The sequence below is a fragment of the Mirounga angustirostris genome, unplaced genomic scaffold (assembly GCF_029215605.1).
Source record: "Mirounga angustirostris isolate CCGP_5_RB_7025 unplaced genomic scaffold, mMirAng1.0.hap1 SCAF_2, whole genome shotgun sequence".
Taxonomy (NCBI): Eukaryota; Metazoa; Chordata; class Mammalia; order Carnivora; family Phocidae; genus Mirounga; species Mirounga angustirostris.
The window spans coordinates 129,454,008-129,477,798 of record NW_026991710.1 but is presented as its reverse complement, the minus strand read 5'-3'; the positions used below and the strand labels follow the sequence as shown (position 1 = coordinate 129,477,798).

Sequence of the window (23,791 nt, the reverse complement as noted above, 5' to 3'; positions counted from 1 at the left end):
TTCAATCCATTGCCTTCAGTCTTCTAATCAGTTGTCTGCTGTTGATTTGGGAAATGCAACTATAAAAAATACATCATTTATCTGGTGGTTAATGAGAATTTCCCCTGTATTTATTACAGTTTAGGGTTTTTAAGACACTGAATATTCTTCTCTGAAAGTAAATTTATAAACTAGACAGAATTTAATCCCTTTGTTAGTTTAAGCTGGTCTTAAATGAGGGCAAAGAACAGATCTCTCAAGATTTTTACAGAAGGATTTTCTGATTGCTTTCTAATAAGTCTTATGAATATAAAAGACTATATTCTATCACAATTCAAAAAGCAACTAAGTTTCTCAGACATGATCTGCAAATGCCTAGGCCTTGTTATTCCTTTCCCCAGCAACACATATTTTGCTCTATGAGAAAAATCCTTTTATCCAAATGTAGTGGGAAAAAGTCTTTGCCCTCAGAAATATGTGCCATCTTCACCTTTAAGCTAAAGCAGAGAAGTGGGAATTTTATTTTTACCTACAAATACTAAACCATAAACCCCTTACATGCAAGGACCTTTTGATAACCCCCACAGTGTATGGTAGAGGCCCAATAATCTTTTGATTGGATGGATGGAATTAAACCCAAGGAACTTGAGAAATTCCTTCTTTAAGGTATTAGGCTGCTAATTACATCATCTATGGTTAAAGAGAAGAGCAGGGCAGAATATTTGTCCTTCCTGTGGTGACATGATAACATTCCACAGAAATCAGTCCCGTGACTACCTGTCCAAGTCTTTCAGATACCACTAGAATATCCTAGGAAACAGTACACCTTTTCGGGGGGGAGGGAATTATTTCCAAATGAAAGAAATCTGATTTTGAGGCTGTGTACAAACAAGCTTGATCTCCCGCCCCCCACCCCACCAGTCTTCCCTCTATCCCCACTACACTCAACTCCTCTGAATGGACCCATAACTAGCATAACAAGTAAACGTTTTCAACTTAACACTATGAAGCAAAAGGCAATTAAAGACATGTTTTCAGTATTTATTCCAGGGAAAAACTGATAATAGAAAACCTTAGATAATCTTGTTCATTTTGAAGCTCTAATCCAGACAAACTTGGACATGGAAAAATGTTTCTGAACTAGTACCAATAATAATAAGTTAAATGTACTCATAAAAGCACTCTTTTTTGCCTTATTTTTTTCTACGGCAGAACTTGTTATGAACTTCTTTAATTAATTAAGATTTCAAGGAAACTAACGGAAAACAGCAAAGCTCTGAACAACATGGCCAAGATGATCACTAGACACTTCACAGACTGGCCACCTACCAGAAACCCAATTTAACATTTGGAAATGTTATTTCTCTGCAATATTTCCCTCCCCACTGTACCACTGGAGATTTACAAACTATTAAGAAATATTAGGCTAACTAGTGAAACTTTGTTAACATTTAGTGCCAATGAACTCAGTCAGAGGGCTGAGTCTGTGTATGCTGAATACTATAGTTTGAAATTACAGGTTACACTAAATCAACCAAAAGCAAATGTTCTTTCTAATTTACAGATTTATTTGTTGCTGCGAATACCTGTGGTTTACTGAAACTGAGTCTGTTATAAAAGGATGAATCACTTTAATGAATCTGACCAATTTCTTAGTTTGGGCGGCATAAAAATCTACCATTATAAGGACCCAAACGAATACTCAGAGTATGGAAAGGTGTCCCTAAAGTCAGTTCAGGAAGAATGACAAAGGGCTTTTTATTCTGGGATTTGTCTCTGGAAAGATTGTACATGTGTGCAGGAACACAGATTCCATCTGTTGCTTTAGAGCCAACAGGCTGTATTGTATTGACTTTGTGTTCTTATCTGATGGCAATAAATTCCCACCAGAGTGAAACACTAGCTTAGCCAGTGACCCCTGCTGTTCAAATCAGACAATGGAGCAGGACTTTCTTCCCAGAGAAACTCTGTGGCTTCTGGACCGCCCTCTATGAATGGCCTTGGGATTTTGCTATTTCCATTCAGGATTTCCTAATGTGAGCAATTAGGAGATGCTTCATTTCAAGAGTCTCATCAGCAGTTGCAACACATCAGTGAGCAATAAACTGCTGGGACCCCAGAAAGAGACAGGAAAATTGGAAAGAAAGGGACAGGGAAGAGGAAAGGAAAAGTATCCAGCAGAGCTCCTTGCACCTCCTCATATGAGGTGCTCAATAAATATTTCTTTAATTAAGAGTGCCAAACAAACTAAATGTACACAGTTGACACGAATTTCAAAACTTTGAACCCCAAAGATCAAGAAATTACTATTGATTCAGCAAATCTGAGACCTTATGCTGTGAACAAAAGGCTGCTGGGAAGGACGTGTGCCCTCAACAAATGGAATTTCCTTCTGAGAGATCTGTGTCACCGAGCTGCCCCCAGGTGTTTTGCTGGGTTGAGTTTTGTTTTTGGTTTTTGGGTTTGGGTTTGGGTTTTGAAGCAGAAGCAGTCCAGGGATGCAAGTAGGACATGCCGTGCCCTAGCCCCATTCTTTCTCCCCAAATGTCTAGGGCCATTTTCTCATTGAGGTAACAATAAAAGAAACAGAACTGAGTCTCTCCCAAAGCACCAACCACAGACAGCCTCCATGATGTGCCCAAGGAAAGTATACTATAAAACATCTTTCTCAATCCCTCCCAAACCGGTGTTTGACTAAAACACTCATGTGGCTGGGGAAGAGCAAGAAAATGATCTTTTGCAGTAGATTATCACTGGGAGTGAAACTGGTTTTTGTTTGGTTGGTTGGTTTTTGTTTTGTTTTTTGTTTTGTTTTTATCATTTTGGAGCGCCTGTTTTTAATCATTCTAGTGAGCTCTAAAAGTATCCATCCACTGCCTTCAAGCCTTTCTCAAAGAGCAAACTCCCCGTACTTGGTTCAAAAGAGGCCTCTGGAACTTGGCGGGGGGGGGGGGGGGGAGTTCACACTGGCTTTGGACCCACCAACCAGAGAGCTCACACTGAGTCGCGCAGTTCCAGCTCTTCCGGGGCCGCCTCCTCCGCCAGGTGGCCGGCGGGGAAGGCCCGGGGACAGCTGCCGCTTCAGCCCCAGGGAACCGTCGCCCCGCGCCCTGCGCCAGGGCTCGGGCACAGCGCGCACCAAAGGCGTGGTCTCCGCCGCCCCTCCCGCGCGCCCTTCCTCTGCCAGTTCGCCCCTCCTGGCAAAAAGAGGGCACCGACTTCGAACCCCCCTAGGCCCTTCGTTTGCTTTCTCGGCTCCAAACGGGGGCCCGCGGGCCCCTTGAAACCTGAAAGAAGCAGAGAGGCGCCAGAATTCGGGTTAGCAATCGGTAAACTGTTGGTCCTCCGAATCGACTCTTGTTTTCTTAAAATACGAGGCAAGGGCTCTCGCTTCGCAGGCCCGGACCTCGGTATCCGAAATCCGCGTCGCCTCCCTTGCGGTGCGCAGCGGGGAAGCGGCTGGCACCTGACCCGCGTGCGCGTGCGGCGACAAGCTTCGCGTCCAGCCGCAGTCCGCGCCCTCGCTCTTGAGCGCGAGCGGAGAGAAGGCCAAAGGCGAAAGAACAAACTAGTCTCCCCCACCCCCCAAAACAGCCAGCCTCACGGCCAACTTCTAAAAACGCAAAAGTCTCACAACCTCAACTGCTTGCAGGAAACCGAATTGCAACCCTACAGGGACCCTCTGTTTTGGGAAATGGCGCCCCCAGATGGCTGCCGCGAATCCCACGGAAAGATGCTGGGGCTAGAGCGCCTCTCGGTCCTGCCAGGAGCCGGGAAGGCCCGAGTCCCCAGCCCCGGGACGAGGGGTGACGTCACCCATGCGGCCGGCCTGCGCGCGGATGACAGCCAAGCGACGACGCTGTTGGAGACACCCAGCAGGTCTAGACGCGTCCCCAAAGGCCGTCCGGGCCGGAATGCACCCAGCGGCGGCACGCGTAATACCAGCAGCTGTACCTCACTGTGTGATCCGCTTCCAGTTACTTAACCCCTCGTGTCTCAGTGTCCCCGTGACTACTTACTTGCAAAATGATAATACCCACACCCACCTGTCGGGTGGCAGTGAGGATTTCAGTGTGTTAGTGCAGCCTCTTAGCGTCGGCGCGGGTCGTCCTTCCCGCGGCTTCCCCAGCCTGCACCCGCCGTGTCTTTGTACCTGTGTCCTCCCGACTCAGGACTTGCCGGCCATCGAGGCTCAAAGCCTCCCGGGGGGCCGTGCGTTTTAGGAAGGGGCGTCGAAAGGCAAGCTTTCTAGTCGAAAGGAAAGGCCGTCAGTGGTACCGTCATCTGGGGGCTCAGAAGCTTGTTTCCAATTGAAGACTGGCCCTCCGTAGACGGTGCTGGGTTCTGAGAGTCAAGAAACCGGCATATTGTACACGTGGTTCTCCCCCCTCTCGCTCGCACTCCTTCTCGGAAGAGTCCGTGTTCGCGGGCCGGGCTGGGAGACGCCATTTCCCCGGCTCTCTGCTCCTACCCCGCCGATGCAGGGCCCGCCAGCCCCCAGCTTAGAGGCCCCAGCCACAGGCCTGAACCTCTGAGCACGACAGTGAGGGCCCTGCCTGCCCAGAAACCTGCAGCTAGCACAGCCCAGTCGTTCTGGCGACACTGGCGGGAAGGTTGTGCCTGGGGATTCTTCAGTGCCTTGACTACAGGCAACACTCAAGCAGGGAAGCGGAGCCAAATCCAGAACACGGATGGCTGAGGCTCTTCTTCAGGCCTGCAGCATTTGGGTGGGATTTCGTTCACTGGGGGGGGGGGGGGGAGGGGGCATGGAGTGGGGGGAAGATGGCCAACCCCATCACCAAGGACTCACGGGCAGCCCCCTTTAAGCAGATTGCCCGGCTCAATACTTCAGCCTTTAGAGAAGCGAGCACCCACCACCGCTTATCCCGGGTTTGGGTGATTACAGTTTCCGTTCCTAAAACGGGCCAGTACTGAATGGACTAGGGGCGGAGGGGTAGGCACTGGCCTCGGTTTGTAAAAGAAAAAGCCTTTGTTGACTTTTGCTAGGTGGCAAGGCTCCGAGGAGGCCCATAGGCCCGAGGGCCAGCCAGGAGAGCCGAAGAGTGCTGAGCGAAGGCGCCGCCGCGGAGCTGCACCACGTGCGCGCATCTCTCGCGGTGGCACAGCGACCCCGGCTGGGGAGGCGCGCCGAGACTGTCACCCAGCACCCAGCACCCAGCATCGGCGTTCGTGCGGCTCTCACACAGGCAGAGGTCCTTGCTCGCGTCCCGGCCTCTGTGGGAGGTTATTTTCTTGTTCCCCGCCATCATCTGGTCTCGTGAACGCGCCTCTCTCGCGGACACGCGCTTGGCCGGATGCAGGGAGCGGGGGGGATGGCTGAATGGAAAGGGAGTGGGGCGCGACTCCAGGTGGGGAAGGAAGACGCAGCCCGCGCAGGATGAGATCGAGGTTGGGTGGCGCAGGTGCGATGGGGGCTCCGCGGGCCTCGGAACCTGACAGGTCAAAGCGGGACGCCGCGCGTGGCGGCGATGGAGACTCCAGCGCGGCTCCCGGCGCCCCCTGGCGGCAAGTGGGGCTGAACGGGCTGCGAAAACAATGCCTGGGGCCGCGCCCGCCGGCGGAGCGCCTCGGCTCTGGGCGGCTCCTGGGTGTGCGGCCGCGCCCGGCCTAACCCGAGCCCGACCGGCTTCGGGCTCCTTGGTCCCGCGCTAGGGCCGAGACGACCCCAGGGGAGGGCGTTGGGGCTGGGGGCGGTGGAGGCGGGAGAGCCCCCTTCCCGCCCCAAGGCCCAAGTCCTAAATCCTAGCATCTCCCAGAGCTCAGGTTCTGATTAATTACTTGATTCGGTGTGCTTCCGTTTAGTTGGGGTTTATCTTCAAAACAGTTTGTGTTGGGGAGCGGGGGTTTTAGGCCTCTTGGTGCTTTAGTTAGAAACGAAAAGAATCTCAGATCTGTACCTCTGAAACAAATAATGCAATATATGTTAAGGGGAAAAAAAAGCAGAAGAAGAAGGTAGCGGGAGGGGAAGAATGAAGCGGGGGAGATCGGAGGGGTAGACGAACCATGAGAGACGATGGACCCTGAAAAACAAACTGAGGGTTCTAGAGGGGAGGGGGGTGGGAGGATGGGTTAGCCTGGTGGTGGGTATTGAGGAGGGCACGTTCTGCATGGAGCACTGGGTGTTGTGCACAAACAATGAATCATGGAACACTTCATCTAAAACTAATGATGTAATGTATGGGGATTAACATAAGAATAAAATTTTAAATAAATAAATAAATAAATAAATAAATAAATAAATAAATAAAAACTTTAAAAAAAACGAAACGAAAAGATCCAGGGCTCGTTCCGCGGAAGAGCGGCCTTTTGCTGCCGCCCCAGGCCCTTCCCCAGAAGATCACCAGGGTCAAAGAAAACATGGAAGCTGGACTTCTAGGGACATAGATTCTTGGAGCCCAGAAGATGCTCTCCCTCCAGACGGCGATTTTCCTGATGTGTTTACGGCCAGGAAGGGGTCGGAAATAACACTAAGTGGGCTTTCCCCATCCACACATTTAACCGCCTCCCCAAAGCACTCGAACCCCAATGCAGGCCGGACGACTTGAACCTGGGAGGCCGCCTAGGCCTCTGCCTCTTTCCGGAAGGAGGGAAATAGGGAAGCTGCGGGCAGAGCCTGTGGATAGCTCCCAGAGGCCGGGAAGTAATAACAATGCACTACCTTACATATGAAAGAACCTTGGCGGGGTCGCTCTCGGGGGATTATCTGTTTGGATCAGCACCGCCACTGCGCGAGGGAGGCTGAGGGGGCGGAGACGACCTGCCCCTCAGGGAGACTTGGGTGATTAGGGAGAAGGAGACCCCCTACACAAACATACACGCACACAGCCCTTCCCTCTCCTGTCACCCAAGTCCCGGCTTCCAGCTGTAAACTTACTGTTTGCAGTCATCAAGGGCAGGAGAAGAGCCCTGGCTCCCCGAGAGCAAGGGCCGGCCTGTCCACCTCTGCACACTCGGTGCCCGCTGGCGTGTGTAGGAGGAAGGAACCAACGCTGCCAAGGCCACGACTAGCACTCGTGGATCTCTAGGCAGGGCTCCTTCCTCTGGCCCCTACCCCTTCCCAGGCTGCCCACCTGACGCTTTTTCTGCCAGTCGTATGGGCCCGGCACTAGTCTTTCCAAACCGGGCCCACACTCCAGCTCTCCTGAGCGCCGCGCCGCAAGGGCCTGTGTGTGTTAGGGCCCGCACTGCCTTCGAGCATTGAGCCATTCCTTTCATTTATGGAAGGGGGGTGGGGGCAGGTCTCTTTTCCAAAACCGGGAAATGGTGGGCAGTTGTGTGTGATTCTGACGAGATTCTGCAAAGGCACTTCCACAACGGCAAAATCTAGACTTACTCCAACAACGTAACAACCCCAACGTTTTATTTCCTTTTCCGCGTAAAAGTTTTGCTCGCACGACTTTATTTATAATTCTGATTTTTAAAAGGGCACGGGGAATCACACCGTATGGAGGTGGGCCAGGCTGGGAACTGTGGCTGGAGATGGGAGAGGAAACCGAGCTCGCGGAGGCGGCCTCGAGCGAGCAAATCCCGGGCGCGAGACGAAGGCACAAAGAGCCCGAGGGCTGCGGCTCTCCGCTCCGAGAGAGGCAGCTCCGCCGCGCAGCGCGGGGGTCGAAGCAGAAACTTCAGGCCGGGGTCAAACAAACCCCGACCTGGCCTCGCAGGGGGCGGAGCGCGTTCCCGCCGGGACCTGGTGGCGAGGCCGCACATCGCGTCCGCCGCCGTTACCCTATCTCCTGCAGCCCGCGCTCCGCACGCCCACCGTGGCGCGCAGCTGCCAGGCTTGTCTGTTTGTTTGTTTGTTGTTTGAAGCAATCCTGGAGCACACGATCAGCAGCATCTGAAGGGGGTGGGGGCAGAATTTCCTTCCAGGGAGCGCGTGAGGGGCATTCTCAAGGGAAAACCAGACCAAAAGAGTAGTGACCACCCCTCCTCGGATTACTCTCAACTGGCTCCTCCCTTTCTCCCCCCACCTCCAGATTTGCATAAAAAAGGCCAAGAAAACTCTGGCTGGGCCCCAGCAGCGGCTCACTCTGCTCCCCCGGGTCGGAGCCCCCCGGAGCTGAGCTCGGGCTTGCCGCGCGAAGCGGAGCGGACAGCGTCTCTCCCGCGCAGTCCTCCCCGCGCCCGGCGTCTCGGCGCTCCCGTCGCCTGGCCGCCGGCTTTCCAGGCCCCCGAGCCGCGCCGAGCAGAGCGAGCCGGCCGGGTCGAGCTCAGCCCCGTCTGCCTCCCGCTTCCCCGACTCCGCTCTCCGCCCCGCGGGGGTCGCGCGCCCACGATGCCGCAGGGCCCTGGCTCGCTGCTGCTGCTCGTCCTCGCCTCGCACTGCTGCTTGGGCTCGGCGCGCGGGCTCTTCTTTGGCCAGCCCGACTTCTCGTACAAGCGCAGCAACTGCAAGCCCATCCCGGCCAACCTGCAGCTGTGCCACGGCATAGAGTACCAGAACATGCGGCTGCCCAACCTGCTGGGCCACGAGACCATGAAGGAGGTGCTGGAGCAGGCGGGCGCCTGGATCCCGCTGGTCATGAAGCAGTGCCACCCGGACACCAAGAAGTTCCTGTGCTCGCTCTTCGCCCCTGTCTGCCTCGATGACCTGGACGAAACCATCCAGCCGTGCCACTCTCTCTGCGTGCAGGTGAAGGACCGCTGCGCTCCCGTCATGTCCGCCTTCGGCTTCCCCTGGCCGGACATGCTCGAGTGCGACCGTTTCCCCCAGGACAACGACCTCTGCATACCTCTCGCTAGCAGCGACCACCTTCTGCCGGCCACCGAGGAAGGTAAGCCTTTCCCCGTATCGCCACCCCCCACCTCCGGCCCCACTTCCCCGCCCACACCCAGGTCCGCTGAAGGCTTTCTGGGGAGAATGTCGCGGCCCACACCCCACATCCCGCTGTGTCCCCGCCAGGGGTGCCAGTTTCAGGTGGGGCAGACGCTCTTCTTGCTCTCGTGTGTCATCGTGACAAATTTGAGACACCACACACACACACACACACACACACACACACGCCTCTCATTCCCTTCCGAGTTACACCAATTGCTTTCTTAGAGACAGTTAACAAGAAAAAAGAAAAAACGAAGAACTGAAAGGCGTTTTTTCCGTAGAGATATGCAGTTATTTTTAAAGATGTTAAGCCCTGGGGCCACAATTCTGAGAGCGTTAGAAGTGGTCCTGTGTGGAGTTGGTAGTGAGCACCCTGGCCAGGGACTCCTCGCCCAGCCTCATGCAACACGTTCTTACCACCGGGCAGAATTCTAGGCACAGAAACATTCCCATACAGGCAGGATAGCCAAAACGCACAGATAGTCTTTTAAGGTATTGTTGTTGTTCCTTGCCGACTTAGGTTTTGGAAATAAGAGCCGGACTGGCTCGCAGCAAGTTGAAGATTGAGCACTGGTTGTACTGCTTGGGTGTCTAAGGAAGGGGTCATAAAGGGAATCTCCAGGAATCATTTTTCTATCACTAATCTGCCTATATCTTAGGAATGGTTTTAATTAACTGGAGAAAATCGTGCAAAAGAGAGTTTCCCAGGTTTTTAGAAAACAGAGGGGGAGGTCCTGTGCAAAAACCTTAAAAGCAATGAAAACCTCATGGGTTCTTGATATTCTTCTTGAAAGAAAAACATACACAATGTGTCTGAGCTGATTCAGGTCCCCCTGACATGGAAAGAGAGCTTCCTAATCCCTTGCAGGGCTCCAGCAGCCTCTCTCTTTCAATCTTTAATTGTTTTCCTATAGCCATCCTTGGTTAAAGAAAATGCACAGTTGTTTAGCAATCTTTCCTGGCAGGCACCTCGAGTTTGCAATCATCTTATTGGTTAGATTTCTAATTTATTGCAAATGTTTGGCATATTTCAAACATTTGTCCAACATATACCACAGACCAACCAATACAGGTTAGTAACATTTTATATACATTCCTAGAGCTCCTAATTGGAAATGTTTCATTTTGTTTGAGTGAGAGGAATTAAGGACAGTTTTATGTGTGTTACTTTTGTTTTTATTTCTTTCCACCATCAGCACCAATATTATAAACTACATTTCTCCAAATCGCCATTTTCCCCCTTCAAAATAAAAGTTTATGGTCTTCAAAATATGCCCTGCAATTTTTCTAATTTGATACATATCTCTTACATCATGAGTCACAAAGTTTTTTTCTGTAAAAATTCAATTTCTTGTTAATGAAAATCAAATTTTATCTAAATTTTAGACCTAGCATTAGCACATTTATAAATGCAAGAAAGGGAATAGTATGTTTTCTTTTTTCCCCCCAAACCAGATTCTTTTAGAAGAGCTTTTAGTAGGCTCTCCGATCCTTGTGCTAGCGCGTATTCCTGCATTTGGTCAGACCCCCATAGACAGTTTGCTTCAATTATGATTCACTTCAGAAAAAGCTTTGGGTTTTTTGTTTGGCTGATTGTTTTTTTGATTTGGGATTTTTGGGGGGTGGAGGGTTGTTTGTTTTTGAGAGTTTGAAATGGACAAAGAGGAGCAAGAAGAACCTGACCAGGGAGGAAGATAACAATAAATAAAATAAATAAAAGCAGCTTGACTCAGCCACACACTTGACAGAAAGCACACGGGTGATGCAGAACCAGTGAGAGCAGGCTGCTGTAGTTGCTGAGGTGTGTTTCCAAAGAGGGAAGAGCCCCTAGGTAACCCCTATAAGCACTAGCCACCTCTCCCTGTCCAGACTTGAAAATATCGTGAAGGGACCTCCCTGAGACACAACTCTCCTGAAGAGGCCAGCAGAGACTGAGCTGCACTGGTGTCCTGCAGCCGAAAAAGACAATCTTGTGGCCATATTTTGTGGTAGCCGATTTTCCAAAACCCCTTGAGATTCTTCAGAGAGGCTTTGGGAGCAACTTTTTCAGGGACAGAATTTGTTTGGGGGTGGGGAGGAAGAGGTAAAAAACCAAATCCCTCTGTACACTTTGCCCACAACATTCTTTGGTGCGGGGGGTGATTCGTCATTTATTAAACACAACTATAGGCATTCTTGTTTTACCCATCAAAAAACAGGAGTCATGGAAGACTTTCTTAGGAACGAGTAGTCCTTTTCAAAGGAGGCAGAGGCTGGGGTCTTACCATACAATTGCTACTCTTGTCTGGATAAGCCCCTTTGAGTTGTTTACAGATGCCACCTGCTGTTTCCCTTGTAAGCAAATTTACTAATTTTTCACATTTCTAGCTCCAAAGGTATGTGAAGCCTGCAAAAATAAAAATGAGGATGACAACGACATAATGGAAACTCTTTGTAAAAATGATTTCGGTAAGTAATATACCTCCACCAACAAAAGATTTCACATTCAGAAGTTTTATTTACTAGTAAAACTTAAAGGAATAAAGATGTTACTGGATAAGACTAGGGTAAAATACCATCATAGCTCATCTTTCTCAAAGTCCTCTACCTTATTCTATCACAGTTGCCTCCCTATTTAACTATCTTGCCCTGAGTTGTATCTTTTTAGGTGAGATTCGTTGTTCTGCTAAGCAATAATCAAATAATGAGAATTACTCAAATTAGGAATTTTCGATGGCACATTTTTCATTTCACTTTGGCTTTTCTTGCCAGTAAGCATAATTTGGGGCCATGTTCTCTTTCAGTCACTTGATATGAGTACCAAGAATAGAAACATGTAAATATTAGCCTCAGCAAAACAGATTCAAGGCATTCAGTTAGCCAAAAATAAAAATTTACTCCAGCATCAAATATTTTTACCTTATTCATAGCCCATAACACTTTGCTCCTTTGCATTCCATCACTAGTGACTATGTGACTAGTGACTACATCCAAGGTACTGGTTAATAATTTGGGGGGAGGAGTTCTTTAAATTTAAAAAGAAGAAGAAATACAGTTTAGGAATTTACATTGGCAAAATACATGAAAGGTGCCATATGACATAGTGCTTGGGGACAATAATGTGTGTGATTTGTTACCCAGGTTCATAGTGTATAGGTCACTACCCTTAAGAGAGTATTTAAAAGGAAAGAGGAATGGAGACTGTCCACACATAGCTTCATCAGCACCTCTCCACTGTCTTGAGGGCCCCAAGGTGAGGGCAGCTAGACACAGAATCAGTGCTAACTTTGGAGTCAGGAGTGGCCATGAACTTCACCCAGACTTTCACTGGGACATTCTTGTCTTCATCCCATTCCAAGAGTAGGCACCTTTTGATGTTTTTGAGAGGCTGGTATCCTTTAAAAGTATTCAGGCAGAAGGTTGAACTTACTGGTAAGCAGATATGGTTCCTGTTCTATCCAACAATAATGGGGTCTAACAGATCTGTATTTAACATTTCTGTGTACTCAACAAAGTCCTTGAAACTGAGAGAAATCACTTGAGCACTCACTGCTGGGGGCTGCCTTCCCACTCTCTCCTTACAACTTACCATCCCAGCAATCTCAGACCTGATCAGGTCCCTGAAACTCTGGAAACAATCCAATCACTGTTCCTTACAACCCTGGGTCTCTTCCAGAAGTGTCCTGGGTTTAACTTTAGCTGATCCTAGAACAGCCATAGCTTTAGAAAAAACTTCACACTGCCAAGGAAGGGGAAAAAAAAAGGAGGCAGTCCTAAGTCCTAACCAATCTATCCCCTCAGGAAGAACCACAAATGGGATGATAGGGTTTCGAATGTCTGTATTTAAATATATACAACTGTAAGGAGTAGAGAAGGCCAGGCATGCTGGTAGCAGCAATCTCAGATCTCCAGAGCCTTACCAAAACACACGTCTGAGCTTCCATGCTACAAGATTTGATTGAGGGGAAAATAGAAAAATATAATTTTAATACAATGTACATTGAAATGTATATAAAATATCATTTTCTTCTGGTAGCTTACGTCCTTTGCGCTAGATTTAACCCAGATCTCTCTCCTGACTTTCCATGAAAAAGTTGGTTATATCATGGGGCTCTAAAATGATTGAAATTAGGGCACATGCATGTGCGCACACACACACACATTAATACTTGCTTTATGGCTTCCCTTACAAAAGACCCACTTCCTAAGGATGTTCTATCAAGACCCAGGTCCCCAAAAAAGTGTGTGTGTGTGTGTGTATCCTAGTGTTCTCTCTCCTTAGAGGAGAAAGCCTTTCAAAACAACATGGATATCATCACATTTAAGGTATCACACACACAGATTACCTCGCAGCTATGTTTTCTATTTCCCCACACTAATTTTTGTCCCAAAAGGGATAATGAACCTGAACTGTAGGAAGTGCATCATATACTCCTGGTTTATAAGCAGCATTCTATATTGCCTCTATACTTTGAAAAGTAATGGAAGGGTAGAAGCAACAAGGGTAGAAATCTAATTTACTTAAATCATCCACGAAAGCATCACCCTCTTTCCCCACTACACTCCTGAAGTACAGGGAAAATGTAGGCCTCCTTATTGCAATGGTAAAAGTACCTACCGGTGCAGAAAAGAATAGCCCAGAGCTGCCTGCCTATGCATCCAACCTGCGCTGTTGGATCAGATTACCATTACCCCTGCCTCCTACCACTTCTGCATCCCCACTCACATCTTCCAGGGCAGGAAAAGTTATTTTAGGGCTTTGATTCCCTACATTTGGCCCCAGCTGAAAATCCAGGGAGGAAATGCCTGCTGTTTTCGCATGGTGAGCTTTTGCAAAGTTGATTATTTTATAGCAAGAAAAAGATAAGCAATAAATCTTCCTCCTGGTGAAAAGTAATGGTTTTCTGATGTGTGGAGCTCATGAATGTTTAATTTGACCAGGTGCTCCATCACAAATGTTCTATCTGTGTAATATATAATCACTTCTCCCACCATGTAACCTTCCCACCCCAGGCCTGATGCAGAGACATCAGGAACATGTGACATTTCCATGTGACTTATTCCATGACTTAAGTCCCATAAACCCTGAGAAGTCAGTACTACGGTTTAGATGCACATCAGACAAAACAATCGTTGGCCAAATCACAGCATCCTTGATTTCTCTGGTTGAGTTTCATTCATTTCCTGGTTGGCTGGAACAGCCATGGTTAGTCAAATTCCCTTTCTGAGACAGAGAGAGATCCACAAAGCAGTTATACACACACACACACAAACCCTCTTCCTCTATGACTAATTTAAATAATGCATTAAACTCCATCAAAGTCAGGAAGTGCCATTCACACATCATCTATACAGAGCACTTGTCATTGTCATTAAGAGTCTTAGGTTACATTACAATTGGGCATGTTCATGTCCCAAACAGGACCAGAAATTTAAGAGACCACAATAGTGTTAGAGGAGGAGGTTTGGGGACCAGCGTTCTGACAACGTGACTTAGCCAGGACACAACCTAACTGGGTGACCTCATGTAAGTCACTGACTTCTCTGGATTTCAAATTCTTTGTGTATCAACAAGAGATTTCAACCGAATGATCCTTTCCAGCCTTAAAATTCTACCCTTTCCTTGCCTTCATGGAGTCTTGAAATTTAATTCCAGCACGTATGTTTGTAGGGTTTTCTTTCCCAAAGCCGACTGTTCATGACTGTAAAATGTGTCTTTTATAGTGAACCACTTACTTTTGGTCTTAGCATTCTAGTGAGTCTACATATACATTTTGGAAACGGTACATATATGATCTATAAACGCCTTGGCCTTGGACAGGCAAATGATAGCAGATGAGAATGAGATCTTCAGAAAAACACTTTTACAGCTAAACACGTTGTGCTCTTAGAGTCTTGGATATTTTTTCTCCTAGTTGCTTTACCAAATCAAATGCAGCTGCTGTAAGATCAATTCTCCTTCCCTATAGTCTGTTCTTTAGAAAACAATGATTGGGTGATATAACTTCTTACAGGTTTGTCCAAAAACCTCTCCAACGTAATAAATTGAGTTTAAAGTTTATGGCCACAGAAGGATCATGTTTCACCTAAGAGTCAGGCATTTCTTTTCATGCTGAAGTTTCCAATAGGGGAAGTCATTTGTTGAGGAGAGCGCAAACCACATGCAACCTACGTACAAACACAAGAAGAACACAAGGGCGGTGAGAAAGAAAAGTTAATTGAGTCCCGCAAAGAGATCTTTTGAAAGGATGGCTGATTTGAAATAAAGTGCCTGGCAAGCCCTTTGAGGCTTTAGAAATGAAGCCACCTGCTGTCCCCAGCTCCCAACCCCCCCCCCAACCTGCAGCCCCTGACAGTCTCATTAGCTGCAGGAAGCTCTTCTTCCCTCCCCCCCAGGCCAATCACACAAATGAAATGGGGTGAGGAAAGCTCCCACTCTAGACCGTATTCCCTTCTTACAACTGGTGTGATTCTGTCCCCTCTTGTCTTCGTAGCACTGAAAATAAAAGTGAAGGAGATAACCTACATCAACAGAGATACCAAAATCATCCTGGAGACCAAGAGCAAGACCATTTACAAGCTGAATGGTGTGTCTGAAAGGGACCTGAAGAAATCAGTGCTGTGGCTCAAAGACAGCTTGCAGTGCACCTGCGAAGAGATGAATGACATCAATGCGCCCTATCTGGTCATGGGACAGAAACTGGGTGGGGAGCTGGTGATCACCTCCGTGAAGCGGTGGCAGAAGGGGCAGAGAGAGTTCAAGCGCATCTCCCGCAGCATCCGCAAGCTGCAGTGCTAGTCGGCCCCCCAGGCCAGCTCCAGGGCCAGGCGGACCATTTCCGCTCTGGGTCCTCAGCTCTCATTTCCCAAGCACAGGCCTTGCGGCTCCAGCCGCCAGCCTGGGGCAGCTTCCCTTGCCTTTTGCACGTCTGCACCCCCAGCATCTCCTGACTTATAGGGCTTTAGGAGGCCTCAGGCACGAATAGCTGTTTTCATATACAGGAAAAACCCACCCAGATCTTGTAGAAATGTTCAAACTAATAAAATCATGAATATTTTTATGAAGTTTTTAAAATAGCTCACTTTAGTTTTGAATAGGTACAACTGTGACTTGGGTCTGATTGTTTTGTTTTTTTCTGTTTGGTTTGGGTCAACTGACTTTCACTTTCAGCTGAGGTTGCTGTAACGTGCAAATGGCTTCATTTTCCTACCTGGCCCAAACTTTTGTGGGTCACAAACCTCGTTGAGATAAAGCTGGCTGTTATCTCAACATCTCTCCACTCCAGCCTGAGACTCAGAGCCTAAGTCTTATAATAATTCACCTGCTATTTTACACCCTCCTTGGGGACTTACCACAGTAGCATGTACTGCATTTCTGGGTAGAGTACTTCCATTTATCAAAAGCACATTAACCATCATAGCATGAGTTCTTCGAATAAAGGGCAAAACAGATTCTATAATTGACCTGAGTACTTTAAGCTTTGTTTAAAACATTTTTTTACTTAATTTTGCAAATTAAACCATTGTAGCTTACCTGTAATATACATAGTAGTTGACCTTTAAAAGTTGTAAAAATATTGCTTTAACCAACACTGTAAATATTTCAGATAAACATTATATTCTTGTATATAAACTTTACATCCTGTTTTACCTACTGCCTGTCTTCTGTCTTTTCTTCTTAGTGGAAGGAGGTGGGAAGGCCATGTACAAGAGTGGTCACCTGCCCTGTCCTGAGCTCCAGCCCTCCCATGGTTTGAAGGGTCTGTTTCTTAAGTGACTCAGGAAAGTGTCCCCTGCACCCCCGCCCCCACTGCATACCACCTGGCTGCTGCCTTGTGCCTCACATCTCCTACACATTTTACCACTGCAGACCCTGCAGGGAGGCAGAGATTGGCAGGCTTTGCAAAGGACTTCCCTGCTTTTGTCTCCTCTCAGCAGTTCAGCCGCAGCTACTCGGCAGCACTGCTCTAAACCTGAGGTTCATGAGCCTTACAGTTGTGCTTTTCGTCTCCTGAGATTTTTGTAATGAAAAGAACCCATTCCAAGAATGTTAGTTCCTTCTCCACTTAAAACTCTAACCCTTAGATACAGAGCCCTGATTTGAAAGATATTCGCTGGAAGGCAGGGGGGAGCGAAGGGACGGTGAAAAACGGGCATCAGGGTGAGAAGGGGACAGACAGACCTCCAACCATATAATGTCCATTCAAACGCTTCATCGTTTTATGTGGGAACCTCCATAGAAATTCTATGAAGTGCATGCGGACACTAAGGCTCAGAGGGGCTAGAAAGACAGCTCCTAAGAGGCAGAGCCAGGGCTAAAACTCAGGCCTTTCGGACAACAAATTCTGTCTTCTAGTCCACCTAGGACTAGAGTACAGAAACATGGTGGCACTTATCTATTTAGCAAATATTTATTGGGAATCTGCTATGTGCCTTGTCCTGTTCTAAGCGCTGGGGATACGTACATGAATCCTTGTTCTTATGGAGCTTATATGAGGGATTATTTTATAATAATAATCACAATTACAATTATATATTTATAACTTATCAGTTATATGTATATATGTATATACTCACAGGTAATATGTGAGAGCAACAGAGTGTCCCCATCAAATCTGAAAATTTTCCTGGCATTCATGTGAAGCCTTTATCTGATAGCATTTTATTGATTTACTTTAAAAGCTTCCTGAACATACATCCATGACCTCTCTACAGTACTTCAAAGTCTTCTGGCACCAAAAGTCAATATTGCCCACTACCTGGGCTATATCGACAATCCTTTCCATTTTCCTCTAAGTTGCTACTTGACTGTTTCTCATCTGATTCCACAAACTCAAGATAGACCCCCTTCTGACAAGGCACCTCTAGACTAGACTAGAAGAGAGATGCTCATGGATCAAGGCTAACACTCATTTTAAGCATTTCGAACAAGAGACCAGGGACCCTGTAAAAGGCAAAAAAGAGAAAAAAGATAAAAAAAAGAAAGGAGATAGTAAACCAAGGAATTAGGAATGAGAAGGGGGAAATATGTACAATGCATCAAAAACTAATGGAAAGCAGCAATCTGGAAGACACTGATGTATCTGAATGCTCCCCCTCCAGTCAAGTCAAAAGTCCCTTCCCATCTACTGGGAAGGAAAAGCCTCAGCTCTGAAGAGCAAGCGAATGCCAGACACGGCCTCTTCAGTCATATTTTGAGAAGCCAGCAGCGCAGGCATCATTCCAATGTCTGCCTCCTGCCGTCGTGCCTCTCTATGGATTTTCCAATACTGTTCCCATCTTGGATGCAGCTATGAGCCAATGAGACATGCCTGGGCAGGGCAGGTAGGTTTTTGTGTGATTTTTCATTCTGTTTGGCATGATGGTTCAAATATATATGAAATATATATTTATTATTATTGAAATAATCATGTTGTATTCTTAATTACTTTTCCAACTATCAGATTTCTTTTACAGGCAGATGAAAACATGAATGTCCATCCATTACTGGAAGAAGAGAGCAGGTAATCAGAAGAACACTGGATTTCTGCATTTCCTAAGATGATCCATGATCTGTTAATAAACTGATGAAAGGGGGTGCCTGGGTGGCTCAGTTGGTTAAGCAACTGCCTTCGGCTCAAGTCATGATCCTGGAGTCCCTGGATCGAGTCCCGCATCGGGCTCCCTGCTCAGCAGGGAGTCTGCTTCTCCCTCTGACCCTCCCCCCTCTCATGTACTCGCTCTCTCTCATTCTCTCTCTCTCAAATAAATAAATAAAATCTTAAAAAAATAAAAAATAAAAAATAAAAATAAACTGATAAAAGGCTGCAAGTAGGGGATCAGCTGAAACAGAAAAGTCAAAAAATCTGAAAACTACGTATCTACTATGCATGTAATTCCTCTTCCCTTTCCTAAATAACTTGAGAAATGATTTGTTGTACAAGAGCAAATCTATAAAACTCTTTTGAGCAGCATTTCCTAAGTGCATGAAGGACAAAGGCTCTATCCATGTGCACACATCAGTGTATTGAAATTCATAGGGTTAAAAAGAATCTAATGTTATCTAGTAGCACCCTCCATTCCTCATTGTCTGTTCTCTCATCCAATGACAATTTGACAGGATTTTTTACTTTCAACTCTTGTTTACTATCAGGTGTTCAATGTTCTTGATGAGGGAAGAGGGTCACCTTGAAAAACAAATGCAGGCATATGTATCCCTCATGCAGTTACTACCTCTGGATTATGATTGTGATTTTTGCCAATGAAGCACACTGCAAGCTAATTCATTAACTCATCAAAGATTTACTGAGCACCAACTATTGCCATGAATTTATTCATTCAATAATATATTGAATGCTTTCCTGCATGTAGGCACTGTTCTATGTAGTGATACAAAGTGATTCTCCTCCTTCAGCTTATATTTTGAATTAGGAATCATATTAGGCACTGGAGATAAGATGGATCCTGCCCAAAGGGAACTAACAATTCAATAAGGGGGAAAGGCATGTAAACAAATAATTCTAATACTCTGTGTTAAGAGGGAGATGTATACACGCCCAGGGATGGCACAGAGGAGAGAGTAGTTAACTCAATATAAAATAGAACGTTTGGTTCAGGTTGAGCTTAGGATCAGGGCAAAGATGCTTTCAAGTGAGCTGCACCAGAGTATCTTCTATTAGGACACAGTCTAAAAAATTCAGTATTTATAATCAGTTTTACATATTGACCAATCAAGTATGGTATTGTGCAATTATCATGCTGAAGGTATTATTCTAGATACTACCAATAAACCTAGCATAAGATCCATTGCTTTTATAATCCATAAAATTCCCAAATTCTCAATTACAAAACAATGGATCAACATTTAGCTCAGAAATAAATAGCAATTCAACATAAAATATTTTTAAAAGCAGCCCATGACTGTCCAGAGAGTGATGCAGATAGGTGGGTGCTAAAAAAAATTTCAATTACTAAAGATAGCAGTTAATACAAATGGTGCTAGAAGAACAAATCAAAGGACTCAAATGCCACAAGATGTCCCAGTACAGAGTAATAATAGTCATTTATTGGGGTGCCTGGGTGGCTCAGTCGGTTAAAGTGACTGACTCTTGGTTTTGGCTCATGTCATGATCTCAGGGTCCTGGGATCCAGTCCTGCATTAGCTCCAGGCTCAGTGGGGAGTCTTTTTCCCCTCTCTCTCCCTCTGCCCCCCCAACTCATGTGTGTTTTCTCTCTCTCTCAAATAGATAAATAAATCTTCTTTAAAAAATAATCACTTATTTAACAATCCAGGCATTCTGCTATGCTATGAAATAAGCAAAACACTAGAACTCAGTAACTGGGTCCTCAGTAGAAACACACCTAAAAACCTATGCATTTACTCATGCATAGTATGTGCTCTTATGTGCACCTACACACAAATGTAGCTCTGGCAGAAAATCTTCTAAAACTGCATAATTTAAGGGATATCAAACAAACCACTTAGCCAACTAGTAACTACACTACAAGTGGAAAACACCTTGGGGTAGCTTTTGAAATTCAGAGAGACCTAGGCAATTTGATTCCTTCTGCAAACCTGAGACTATTCAACTCTAAATAAGGAATTACTACTCTATAAACTATGCCTAAGCTCAATACACCATCATCTCCTGTCCATCCTCAATTCTGAAATATAATTCTCATAGCTTGTTTCTGTGTAAGGAAACACCCACAGCAGGAAAGAGCACCAGTCTACAGCCAGTCCTAGTCCTATCCCCTACATAACCCTCTACTGCACCAGCTCCCCATGCTCTTCAGGTTCTTGAGCACAATGGGTTGCTCTAGCTGGTATGGGTGATCAGAGCCTGGGTGGTAGCAGCTCAGACAGATAGGAGGATGAGATAGAGCCATAAATACTATCTACTCCTTTCTTTTTTTTTTCCACCTCCAAGGAAGGACTCAAGCACCTCTAAGCTGCCCTCTCCTCACTAGTCTTCTCTAACAGCATCAGGCTTCCAATCTGCACAATCCTAGGGCTGAGAATTTGTTCAATTATTCAACAATCTTACACTGAGCAACCTACTGTGTGCCAGGTGCTATCTTAGGTGCTGAGGTTCCACTGATGACGAACACACTATGAGCACTCTGAAGAAGCTCACAGTCTAATGTGACACATATACATGTGACAGACAGCACTAAGTGAGACCCAAATTTCTCCAGACCTTCCTGAACATAGTCTTTCTGAGCCCTGTGTGTTCTTCAGGGTACAAATAAGTTCACATTAAAATAATAGTAAAAATCAAAATGTCCAAGCCCAGAAAGTTTAACTGGAAAATTCCACCAAACATTTAAAGAATTGACACCAGTTTGACACAACTCCTTCCAGAAAATAGAAGAGGGGATGCTTCTCAACTCATTTTATGAGGCTAGTCTGGTCCTACACCAAAACTAGACCAAAAAAAGCATGAAAAAAGAAAACTATAGACCAGTATTTCTCTTGAACTTAGATACAAAAATTCTCAACAAAATACAAATCAAATCCAACAATGTATTAAAAGAATAATACACTACAACCATGTTGGATTTCTTCAAGGTATGCAAGATCGGAAAGACATACCATGTTCATAGATTAGAAGACTCAACATTGTAAAGATGTTAATTCTCCTCAAATTGATCTACAGGTTTAATGGAATTCTTATTTCAAAATCTAAGCAAGCCTCTTCGTAAACACTGACAACATTATTCCAAAATCTATATTGAATGGTAAAGGCTCTAAGAGAGCCAGAATAATTTTGAAAAAGAATAAAGTGGGAGAAATCATCCTCCCAATGTTAAGGCTTACTGTTATACTATAGTAATCAAGACTGTGTGGTGGTGGTGAAGGAATAGACATATAGATCAATGAAACAGAGTAGAGAACTCATTAATGAACCCATACAAATCTGCCCAATTAATTTTTTACAAAGATGTAAATGTAATACAATGTAGTAGGGATAGCATTTTCAACAAATGGTGCTAGAGCAAGTGGATATCCCACTGGCAAAAAAATAATAACCTAAACCCCACATTGTATACAAAAATTAACTCAAAATAGATCATGAACTTAAATATAAAGCATAAAACCATAAAATTTTTAGAAAATCAGAAGATAAACTTATTTTTTCAAGACCTAGTACTTGGCAAAGAGTTCTTAAATTTGGTACCAAAAGCATAATCCATAAAGGGAAAAACTGATAAAATAAGCCTCTTCAAAATTTAAAACTTTAAGTGTCCAAAAGATCTTGTTAAAAATACATCAAATCATGACATCATACACTTCAATATCTTACAATTTGTCAATTCTACCTCAGTAAAGCCGAGGGGAAAAAAGAACCTGTTAATGGAATGAAATGACAATTTCAGATTAGAGAAAACACTTGCAAACCACATATTTAACAAACGATTTGTATCTAGAATATATAAAGAACTGTCAAAACTGAACAGTAAAAAATCACAATGTACTTAGAAAATGAGTAAAAGACATGAACAGACATTTGGTAGAAGAGGATATACATAAGGTTTTGATGAAGTCCACATGGGCATAGGAGGAGGGAGTGGTAGTCATGGCCCAGATGCTTGGCACCCAGGTCCTATGCAGCAAAGGAGACTTCCCTGTAGTATCTAATTCCATGGTGGGCAAAACATTGTGCTCAGGATGCCAATAAAGCAGGGGTTCCAAAAACAGGGAAAAGGGAGAAAAGCATTTGATTTTGATACATTTTTTAAAGCATTAAAATTGTTAACATAGGGGAAAACCAGGTCATTGTATACTTACTTACACCTTTTAAAATAAGCAGGAAAATTAGGAGGTGGTATGGGGAGGTCATAATACTCTTTTTTAGTCTTTTGTACTTTTCACAAGCTTAACACTCACTAGCTACTGAAATTGAAAGGGGAGAGGTTCTGAGTGTAGCATGGTCCCTATCATATCTCCTGGCCTAATGCCATTAAACTCTTGTCCAATAAAGGATTAGAATGTGCAATAATAATCATCATCATCATCATCTAATGTGATGCAAGGCTAGAAAAGAAAAATTAAACTGAAAACCACCCCCAAACCAATAAAGTTACCCCCTGCCCAGAAGAGCTAGACCACCACCATAAATCCTGAACTTTTTATGTTACGAGAAAGAGTTATCTTGGCAAAGGAGAAGGTGGGAGAAATGTGCAGAGAGGGGGCAAAGTGGAGAAACCAGAAATCCAACAGTAATAGAGACCCCAATGCCCCACTTTCAATTATAGATTGAACAAATACTGAGAAGGTCAAGAAGGAACTAGATTTGAACAACACTAAAGCCAACTATACTTAACAGACATCTACAGAACATCCCACCAAACAACAGCAGAATGAATACACATTTTTCTCAAGTTGTTCTATAAATGGCCCAAAGATGGCCCCTGTATATTGGCCCTTATGTCATTTACTTTTTCACAGCAAATTGGTACCATTAGCTCAAAGCCAAACTCAAATTCTTACATATCCAAAATCATCATATTTTTAGCCATTTAGAACTCGCATGCTTTGCATACCCTGCAAAACTGCACCAAATATCCACTAGCCATAGATAAGACAAACCTTGTAGTCATAAAAGACCCCAGACCTCTGTTGCCCTTTGGTGCTCTCTGACTCCGATCCTCCCCATCCTGCCACTGAATGACACCATCTGGACACATAAGCCCCCTCTCCATTCCCCTCTTCCCTGGCAGTTCCCTTTCCCTCTTCCCCTGTTAGCCTCCTGCTGGGAAGGACTTTCCCCTCTCCTGCAACCCCAGCAAAACATGGCCCTATAATATTACTGTGCAGTACTGCCATCTCAGGTTCCTGTCTTTCCTTGATCAGTCCTAAAATCCTTAACCTCACCACACGAGTACACAGGGAACATTCTCCAGGACAGGCCATATGTGAGGCCATATAACAAGCCTCAATACATTTAAAAGGACCTAAATCATGCAAAGTATGTTCTCCAACAATAATGGAATAGAACTAGAAATAAA

General features: G+C 45.6%; 1 protein-coding gene and 1 long non-coding RNA gene across 3 annotated transcripts in view; one reads left to right on the top strand and one right to left on the bottom strand.

Moving 5' to 3' along the window:
- Positions 1–7,856: 7,856 nt before the first annotated feature.
- SFRP2 (secreted frizzled related protein 2) lies at positions 7,857–16,455 on the top strand. The gene is made up of 3 exons (XM_045880263.2): positions 7,857–8,777; positions 11,189–11,269; positions 15,295–16,455. Exons 1-3 carry the CDS (start codon positions 8,279–8,281, stop codon positions 15,597–15,599), a joined length of 885 nt encoding a protein of 294 aa, XP_045736219.1. The 5' UTR covers positions 7,857–8,278; the 3' UTR covers positions 15,600–16,455.
- Positions 11,299–23,791, bottom strand: part of LOC123848154 (uncharacterized) — a 24,658-nt gene continuing 12,165 nt past the window's right edge. For both annotated transcript variants that reach the window (XR_006791689.3, XR_006791688.3), the window contains exon 5: positions 11,299–14,968. This is a non-coding gene — a long non-coding RNA (uncharacterized LOC123848154). The remainder of the gene's footprint in view (positions 14,969–23,791) is intronic.

Bases quoted from the DNA above. Each gene is read 5' to 3' on its own strand.
- SFRP2 (XM_045880263.2), top strand. From the start codon at position 8,279: ATGCCGCAGGGCCCTGGCTCGCTGCTGCTGCTCGTCCTCGCCTCGCAC. The intron at 8,778-11,188 runs GTAAGCCTTTCC...TCACATTTCTAG, and splicing joins TCTGCCGGCCACCGAGGAAG to CTCCAAAGGTATGTGAAGCC. The intron at 11,270-15,294 runs GTAAGTAATATA...TTGTCTTCGTAG, and splicing joins TCTTTGTAAAAATGATTTCG to CACTGAAAATAAAAGTGAAG.